The following is a 10,257-nucleotide window of genomic DNA, read 5'->3' as shown; positions in this document are numbered from 1 at the left end:
AGGATGGAAGGAGAATTGATGCCTTTGAGCTGTGGTGCTGGAGAAGAGTATTGAATGTACCATGGACTGTCAAGAAAACAAACAGATTCAGCCTGGAGAGGGTTAAACCAGGCTGCTCCTTGGAGGCAAGGATTCCGAGTCTTCGTCTGACATACTTTGGACATGTTGTTAAGGAGGGAGAGGTCCTTGGAGAGGGACATCATGCTTGGGAGGGTGGAGGGACAGTGCAGAAGGGGAAGACCCTCTATGAGGTGGATTGATTCAGTGACTGGTGTAATCAGGATCGGTGTGTCAGAGGCAGTGAGACTGGCACAGGATAGAGCAGGGTTTAGGGCTGGTGTACATAGGGTCGCTATGATTCGCAAGCGACTCGATGGCACAAAACAACAATAACATGTACAGTCAAATCGGATCCAATTGATACAGAAGGAGATTGTCCCTCCTTCTCCAGCGGAGTATCTGGTGGATTTGAACAGCTCCTTTGGGATTGCAATTTCATTCTTCCTAATTGTTGTGCTGTTATGTACTATCAAATCAGAACCAATACGTAACTGACTCTCCAGCAGCTTTTCAGAGGCAGTAGATTGCATGGGAGGAGATTGCCCATATGATATACACAGTCAACTACATTTGCGTAGTCAATGAAACAAAAGTAAACATCCTTCTGGATTTTCTAGTTTCAGCCAAGATCCAACTGATGAAATCTGTATCAGCAATGATATCCCTCATCTCATGGTATTTTTAATGTTTCCCCTGGACATAAAGAAATCAATTGGAGAAGAATAATGAGATGAGAAAATAAGTTTACACAGAGGAGATCAAAATAGAGGGAAGAGAAAAGGGAAAAGATGTCAGGGAAAGGAAAACATGTTAGAAAGAAGGAGGACAGTAAGTGAAAGCCAATGTTAGAAGAGGAGAAAATGTGGTCTTTGCCTGCTCAGACTATGTTAGAGAACACTGTGTATTAGTTCAGATGAACTCTTCTCCTCCTCCACCCTTCTTTCCGGCTGAGGCAGTCATTGAAAGCATCTTCTACTCTCTGGTTTCCAAATGAGGTTATTTGTTCAGTGGAGAGACTCAACAGATGAATGGAGAGAGCAAAGAGAGTGAGGTAAGAGAGTTTATTCCTCCAGATGCCATTTTCAAAGTTTTCCAGGATTAGGCTGTGTTCCCTCCTTCTAGCCACTGCTTTGTCAAGGATTGGTCATATTAGCTCTGGCATAGCTCTTTGTTCCTGTTCAGTTGTTTATAATTCACCTTTCCTCCACCAACACCATTGTAAACAGACTCGCCCAGATGTTCCATATGCTTGCTTTTTGGATCTTTGACTACCAGAGTGGGAGGTCATGAGGAGAGGGATGGATTCTGTGAAAGATGCTTGAGAGAAGTAGAAAAATATAGATAAATAACTGTGAATACAATGCATTGAGTATTACTTTTGTTTATTGAGCAGCCTAAACACTTGGAGGTATAAGGGGGGGGCAGTCAAGTGAAATGGCAGACAGGGTTAAAGAGAGCAAAGGTAAATGACTGTGAAGGTATAAAATGCCACCACTGACCTCACGCCAGTTATATAAACCGAGCTAGAGAACTCCAAAGCCTCTATTTCACTTTTGAAGATGTCTTAAATTTGTGGGTAATCAAGCTAAAAAACTGTGATAAATTCCAGCAGCTAAGCTCTATAATTTTAAGTTATCATTGCAGACTCTCTAAGATTAGACAGAAATACTCTGGAAAAAAATGGAACATATTTTCTATAAAACAAAAGCATCCCATCCATAAATCAAACAGGCAGCAGCTGTCTGGTATTTGAAAAGAATTATCTCTTTTGTCATTAGATTAGTAGGTCTGCAGAGAAAAGAAAATAACTCAGTAGCATCAATAAGAAACCCTGATGATACAGTGGTTAAGCACTCAGCTGGTAAACCAAAGGTCAGCAGTTTGGACCCACTAAGTGATCTGTGGGACAAAGAAAGATGTGACAAATTGCTTCCTCCAATCATCGCCTTGGAAATCCTATGAGACAGTTCTACTCTGTTCTATAGGGTTAGTATGAGTTGGAATTAGTGGAAACTTTTTTTTTAGGGAGTGAGTTATCAGTTAAAAGTCATCTAGCATTTCTGCAATGAAATAGCTCAACTATATTCAGGAATTAATATGAAAATACCCAGCTTCCTAGGTAAATTATTACTGAACTGATATTAACCTCCAGGCTAAGTATGTAGGGAGTGTTTTTGTAAAGTGGCTTATGTAAAGAATATGCTACTGATCTCTTAATCTGATCACATCCAGCAAGAGTTATTTGCCCTGGGGTCTGAGCTACACTGTAATAAAATCAAAGAACATAAAAACTGTGGCAGTAGCAGTGCAGAAATTGGAGAAGCATCATTATGAATAGCAACAAGTATGGAGATGCATATGTAAGACGGTAACTAGAGTCAATATAACTGTGGTTCTCTCCTGATTTAGGGTAAATAGATAGTTATGGCTCATCTGCTAAATGATCTACTGGGTAGATATTTATGGATTATAATACAGTATATTATTGAGGATAAGCTTGGTTAAAAACAAATAGAGAAAAGAGCAAATGGCACAGGCAGGCTTTTAGTAAGGCCATCATTTGTAATATTTCTCTGGAAAAATCTTTCAGAAATTCCTCAGCATAGCTAATGTGCCATAGAAGGACTCTTCATTTTAGGAGTGCATAAATCCACATAAATTGCTATAATAAGGATTCATCCCATAGCCCTTTTGGCATAAATGCACATCTGGTCTCTGTTTGTAATGAAATCAATTCAAAGCCCCATAGTGCATTAATAATAGAAATGTTCAACATATTGCAACCAAATAAGCCTTGCAAATTTGAAATCTGCAAGATTCTGTCACACAGGTATATATGTTTAACACTGATAAATGATGAGGTTACAGAACATTTATCAAATGCCTAGGATTCCAGAGGTGGACTTTTTTTATTACAATTACCATTTCCACAGGAAATATCCAAAAGTATGCATGCTAGAAGCTTTTGATTGCTTGATTTATAGTGGTTGTTGAGTTTTCACATCCCTAGCTCACAATACCACGGACATTTTATTCATAATAAAATTATTAGTAAGAATTCTGCCAGCCTTATAGGCAGCTCATAGATTTGTACTTGAACAATAACAGTATTATAGATTTAGCTCTTCTTAGCACATAGATGCTATCTTGAATTTTACAATAAGTGATAATGGGATTTTTTTTTCATAACTAGATCAACAGGTGACATGAGTTGTTAAGGTTTTAATTTTATTTAGATCTACAACAAATGATCAGGAAACTGTAGACAAGACAAATAATTTGGTAAGATGGGCATCAAAAGAATATGTTAAGTGTTATAAAGGGAAGATGTCACTTTGAGGAGTCACATACGCCTCACTCAAGCCACAGTATTTCCAATCTCCTCATAGGTATGTTAGAGTTGGAAAATGAGGAAGACCAAAGAAGAACTGAGGCACTTAATCATGAGGTTGCGAAAGAATAATGAAAATACCATGGACAGTGGAAAAACAAAACAAATTTCTTTCAAAGGAAGTACAATAAGAATACCTCTTAGAAGAGAGGATAGGAGGGTGGGACTAAATTTTATGGACTTTGGATATGGTACCAGGAGTGACCAATCCCTGGAGAAAAACATCATGCTTGCAAAGTAGCTTCAGTGTAAAAACAGACTGACTTAACAAGATAAAGTAAAACCGTGGCTGCAACCATGGACTCAAACACTCTAATGACTGTAAGGATAGCATGGAACAGGTAGTGTTTTGTTGATAGAGTTACCATGTGTAGGATCTTACTGGGTGGTATGGAACAATGTTGTGTTGTTGTTAGATGTTGTCAAGTCGTAGCAACTCATAGCACATCGTCGTATGAATGAAAGTCCTTAACACTTGTGTGACTTTCATCTTTTCTCCAGGTTCATAGGATTCCGGAGGCAAGCTATTATGGAAGTGGATTTCACTCCTGCTTCCAAGCTCATTTTATTAGGGGAGCTCCACCAAACACTGTTCACTATGGGTAAACATTATCACATTTGACACATCAGTGTCACAGTGTTCAGCTTCACAGGAACCACATGTTACTTCTGTATAGCAAGTGGACACCAGGGCTATGTGACCTGGAAGAATGACTGACCAAAACCAATTAAAACCAGCCTGAGAGCCACAGGTTAAAGTCACCCACCTTTGGCTTGGTAGCATCACTTTCTGTCCACTAGGCCAACTGATCTCTTTCTATTTGTTGTTGTGTATGGAACAATAGCAGCATTTTTCCCACAGGTATTTTCTAAAAATCTTGATTATTTTGTTCTCAGAAGTTATAATCAACATCAGAGTATCTAAGTTTAGCAAAGCCCTCTTTGTGACTCCTGAGATTTACCTTCTGTGTTATATGATTGATCCAAGGAGAAGAACAATTGCTGAGATCTGGTCCTTGGGGATCCCAAATTCCATCAGGAGCAAGACACAGATAAGTTGATACACCTATAACAAAGAGAAAATTGGTTGTTTCAAATCCTTCTTCCTAAGGATGACTTCATAATCTCTATTGTGTTTAAAAATTAATGTTGTTGTCGTTATGTGCCATCAAGTTGCTTGCGACTCATAGCGACTCTATGTACAAGAGCCAAAAAATAAAGGCAAACATGTAATAATTAAACTGAGATGTTTACTATACCAGAGGCCCTCACTGGCATATAACTGGCAGCTGAGAAATGTACTATAACAATATCACCAATAAATACAATAGTTTAAAACCATTTCCAAATAGCATACTAAGGATAGGGAATGACTTAATTAGATCTTGTCTCCAAGAAACTTATTGCTCAAGTTTTCAGAGGAAAGTTAGCATCTGGGTCTGTAAGTAATCAATCAATTTACATGTCTGAGGTTTTTTAATTGTTGTTATTGTTAAGAAGTGGGGCTAGAAAAATGATACTTTCAGTAAAGAACAGCATATCTCTGGAAAACATCAAGTTAGTTAATTTAAACTTGGTTCTACTGGATTTGGAAGTGCATTTAATGGCATTAGAAGATAAGCAGGACTAGATAATAAACTCTTTTTTTATATCACCCGCAAATGTTGGGGAATCAATAAATCATAGCAATAGAGTGAAAAAGAAGTAAGTTTAGGTTTTAGAAATATCTTGGTAATCTTACAGAGGATGAATTTGAGAATGTGATGTGAACATTTTACGAAGCCACCACTGTGGGAGCTAAACTAAAGATACAGCAGAAGACACAGAACAAGGGTAACTTAAAACAAAAACAAAAACAAAAACAAAACAACACCAAAGTAGTTTGGCACCAGAATTTCTGGTGGCATAGTTAGCAGAGAACTGCGGTGCTAATACAAAGTCAATTCAAGTCAACCAGTGGATTCACAGGAGAAAAATGGGCCATCATTTCCCATGCAATATATAGCCTTGAAAACTCAGTGGTCGGTCAACTATGATTTTGATTTGACTTAATGACAATGAGAGAGTTTATGAAAGCTTCAAAAGGATTTCTTTACATTACTTTCCCAACTTTCACAGAACATTAATAACATATTTTGTTATTACTTTTTCTGCTTGGGAAATGTATGTTTTTCAAAGAGACTATTACTCTCATCTTCACAAGAAAACTCTGAAATTGAGGAGCAGTTAATATCTGTATTTTCATGAAGAAGGAAATGAGGCCCAGACAGATCTAGGTTCAGAAGCACATTTCAAACTGAAGATTTCAGATTCAATACTGTAGGAAATATCTAGAAATAAACAAAATTCTTCTAACATTCATAAAGGGAAGGAAACTTTCTGAATATTCTAAAAACACTTTCCTGAAAAAAAAAAATAGTAAATGTACACTTTTAGAAAAACCAACAGGTCCATTAGTGTTGACATCACCTCATATAGGATGGAATTCAGAATGATACTATCTTTTCAAAGAGAACCAGTCTTCTTTAAAAAACAACAACAACAAAACAACTTCAGTAACATTCAAAGACATAATTCATAAAAATGTCCATAGTGCCATTCATTGTATATCTGTCTTGTTTACATGTTTTCAGAATAATACACATTTGAGTCTTTTTAAGAGTGGTAATCTTATAGAGATCATGTATCTAACAAAGAAAAATATATTTAACAAAAAAAATGTAAATAATATAATAATATGGTTACTATGTCAATATTAAGAATTATAAGAGCAATAAAAGGGACAAAAAAAGCCTTTAGCTCATATGCATCCCCCTAGAGAAAACAATGCAGAACTGTTCTCAGTACCGGATGAATGAGGAAGTGAGAAGTTGGCTTTTCTCAGTACAGTCCCTTAACATAAGAACTTTCGGTAACTCGAAGCCTGGTAAAAAAGGATAGAAATCTTTCTCTTCCATTAGATGTTAAGCAAATATTTCAATAATTATCTTTGAACACAGAATCTCTAGATCTCTTTCTTTCCCTATGAACACCTAGTAAGCATGAGTCTAATGCCCCTTAATCAAGGGATATGTACATTGTATGCTGCTGCACAGAATCACTGCTCTTTAGAGTAACTGAACAGATACAAATTAACTAACCATAACACCACTCAGACATCTGATGGGGTGTGAGAACCACTCACCTTATTTCTATCACAATCTCACTTCTGACTACTTCTTAGTTGCATTTTCAAATTGTGACAATATTTTTGTAGCTGGGTTCAGAATTTAATAAAATATGAGGGGGAAAAGAAGTATAGTTACATTTTACTTAATGCTTTCAAGTAGACTTACCTATAGTTCCTGCAGGACATGGTTGCTTTGCCATCTGTCCTTGGCGAGTCTTAAACCACATGATTTCTCGGGCTTCCACCGCTTCACAGCTCTCTTCCTGAGCTGGGACTTGGGATGATGCTGAAGGTACATGAGTGGTAATGTCATCAAGTACCTCAACCGCTGGAGATGGGGTGCTGGTACTCCTGTTTTTCCTTCCTGACATTGATGGGGTGGTACTCCTCCCAGGGCTCCAAGTTGTAGTTCGAAGGGTTGTACTGGTGGTGGTGCTTCCCAAGCCGAGAGATCCTGTGGTAGAGATTTCTGAAATAAAAATCAAAAGAAAACACCAACATTGCTCGTTCAGTCTATGACCCCAAGAGACCCTATTAAAAATTAATTTTTATTAGACAGTGCAAAGAGTTTTAAAGATGGCAAAGGAAAACCAGTATTAACATATCAAAATGCCATTTGATCACTGCCAAATACTATCTGTTGTCAAATCTGTTGAGGTTCAAGGAGACTGAACGTGCTACAGAGTAGAATTGCTCAATATATTTTTAGTAGTTTTAACCTTTATGGAAGTACATTGCCAGACTTCTGTGATCCCAGTGAATGGATTCAAACAACTAGCTAACATTTCATTAGTGGTAGTTGTAGTTATTGTTAGGTGCCATTAAGTCAACTATGTTTCACAGCTACCTTATGAACCACAGATCTGAAACATGCGCTATTCTGTGCCATCCTCAAGATCTCTTATGCACTCGAGCCTATTGTTATAATCACTGTGCAAATCTTCTTGAGGGTCTTCCTTCCTTTCTCTGAGCAAGAAAGGATAGGAGTACAAATCATGATGGGTATTATTGTTGTTAGATGCCACGGAAGTTGAGAACGACTCAAAACCAGGCCAGGTACTGACTGTGGAACAGAGCATCAATTACTCATGTGAAAGTTCAATTGGAGTTGAAGAAAATGAAAGCTAGTCCAAAGAGCCAAACCATGATGTTGAGTCTATACCATATGAAATGAAAAATCATCTCAAGAACAGGTTTGAGGCATTGAACACCAATAATCAAAGACTAGAGGAGCTGTGGGATGACATCAAGGATACACATGAGGAGAACAAAAGATCATTACCAAAAAGAAAATCATTAGCTCTATGTCATTTTTTTTATAAAAAAGGTTATCTCCAAAGTTTGTCAAAGAGAATAAAAATTACAACACAAAATACTTTTTTCATAGTATAATTCTATAGTGAGCATATTAATGTCCATGGCCTTTTTGACAAATAGAGGATTAACCAAAAAGTCTAGAATTGTCAAATTTATTATGGAAAGGGAGAACGGTACATAGAACACTGATTTTGAATTTAATACAACGTGTTTTTAAAGATGTGGCAAATAGATGTGACAAGTGATTAAGTCACTTGTAAGCACAAAGAATAAGGAATAATTCTGATTATAGTCTTTTTATTAAAAACTAGAGGGCTTGATTAATTTTCCCATATTCTTTTTTAAAAATGTATTTATTTATATGATTCGTTTCATCTACATTGTATTTCATCATATGCTTTGTGTGTTATTTTCTCCATTATCCATCATATTTCTAAATAACTTCCTTCATCAAAGTGTGTAATCCAGTTACTTCATACCTCATACTGAAATGTTCTCATTTATATAGTCGATTTCTGATTTGCCCATCCCTATCAAATTAGTCAATAGTTATTGAGAGGGTTCAGGTCTTTTGTTCATAGGGTCACTATGAGTCATTCTCCACTCGAGAGCAATCAACAACATCAAACAAGTACCCTAAGGGAATAAACCTGGCCTTTTGCTTAATTGTTGAACTTGGCAACTTTGATCATCTGCTCTATATTCTTAAAAGGATCCATATTACCAAAATATGTGTAAAGTTTGAGTAGTTTACAATTTATATCCATAACGTATTTTTATGTAAATCTTTTTCTTAATGGAAAAATATATCTCAACTTCCAAATGAAAATGATTTAGACCCTTGGGAAGCCCTGCTGCACAGTCATTAAAACACTTGGCTGCTAAACAAAAGGTTGGCATTTCAAGATGTAGAAATCCTATAGGACAATTTAGCTCTGGCATACAGGATAGCTATGAATAGGAATGGAGGCCAAGATACGCAGTCTCTAGATTGGTTAATAATGTAGTCAATATGGCCATGAAATTATCCTCTATGTTGTATTTACTAACATCTCTAGTATTAATTGGGAGCTCTGATGACCTAGTGAGTAAAGGAGCTGTGCTGCCAACCCAATAGTGTGCAGTTCAAATCCACCAGCTGTTCCACAGTATGTTTTTTGTTGTTGTTATGTACCATCAAATTGATACCTTTGAGCTGTGGTGATGGAGAAGAGTGTTGACTATAAGAGTGTTGATGGATTGATGTACAATAGCCCTGAAAGCTGCTCTATCCTGTGCCAACTTTATTTTCTCTGACATACCTACCCTCATTACCCCAGTCAATGAATCAATACATCTGACTGAGGGTCTTCCTCTCTTTCTCTCCGTCCTTCTATCCTTCCAAGCATGATGTCCCTCTCCAAAGACTGGTCACTCCTTGAAACATGCCCAAAGTATGTCAGATGAAGCCTCTGAATCCTTGCATCTAAGGAGCAGCCTGGTTTCACCATCTCCAGGATGAACTTGTTTTTTTCTCTTGGCAGTCCATGGTATAGTTAATACTCTTCTCCATCTTCACTCAAAGGTATCAATTATCTTTCTATCATCTCTAGTCATTGTCCAGTTCTCTGACTCATAAGCAAACAACTGTGCAGACTATGGCCTGGATCAGGCACACCTTAGTCTCCATACTGACACTGTTGCTCTTCAGTATTCTGTGGAGGTCTCTAACAGCCAACTTTGCTAGTGTAATTCCTCTCTTGCTTTCTTGGTTGCTGGTACCAAGAGTGTTGATTATGGAGTCAAGCACACTAAAGCTGTTAACAATCTCAGTCTCTTCACCATCTATCTAATGCTGCCAATTGTTCCAGTGGTGAGAATCTTTGTTTTCTTGATGCTGAGCTTCCATCCATATTGAAGACTGCAGTCTTCGACTTTCTGCAGCAAGTGCTTCTGGTCCTACTCAGTTTCTGCAAGCAAGGTTGTGCATAACTCTGGTTGTTGATGAGTCTTCCTTCAATCCTAATACCACATTCCTCCTCATACACCCAGCCTGCCATATGATCTGTTCTGTGTTGCATATAGATTGAAAAGATATGGAGACAGGATATACCCCTGGCTTACACCCTTCCCAATTTTGAACAATGAAGTATCTCCTTGCTCTGTTCTGATGACTGCCTCCTGGTCTATGTACAGGTTTCACATAAGCACAATCAAGTGTTCTGGGATTTCCATTCTTCCCAGAGTCAGCCACAGTTTGTTGTGATTCACATAGTCAAACACCTTTGCATAGTCAATGAAACACAGACATTCCTCTGGTACCCTCTTCTTTCAGCCAAGA

The 10,257-nt window shown here is 37.5% G+C and overlaps 1 protein-coding gene across 1 annotated transcript in view; it reads right to left on the bottom strand.

The window, feature by feature from the left end:
• LOC102863523 (latrophilin-3-like) overlaps window positions 1-10,257 on the bottom strand; it is an 807,096-nt gene that overhangs the window by 255,185 nt on the left and 541,654 nt on the right. The window contains exons 8-9 of the mRNA XM_006891975.1: window positions 6,787-7,089; window positions 4,414-4,517 (exon numbers count right to left, since the gene is read on the bottom strand). Coding sequence (XP_006892037.1) covers window positions 4,414-4,517; window positions 6,787-7,089 — 407 coding nt within the window. The remainder of the gene's footprint in view (window positions 1-4,413; window positions 4,518-6,786; window positions 7,090-10,257) is intronic.

The sequence above is a fragment of the Elephantulus edwardii genome, unplaced genomic scaffold, assembly GCF_000299155.1.
Source record: "Elephantulus edwardii isolate Elephantulus edwardi_28Jun2011 unplaced genomic scaffold, EleEdw1.0 scaffold00107, whole genome shotgun sequence".
Classification (NCBI taxonomy): Eukaryota; Metazoa; Chordata; class Mammalia; order Macroscelidea; family Macroscelididae; genus Elephantulus; species Elephantulus edwardii.
This window is presented reverse-complemented; position numbering and strand designations above follow the sequence as displayed.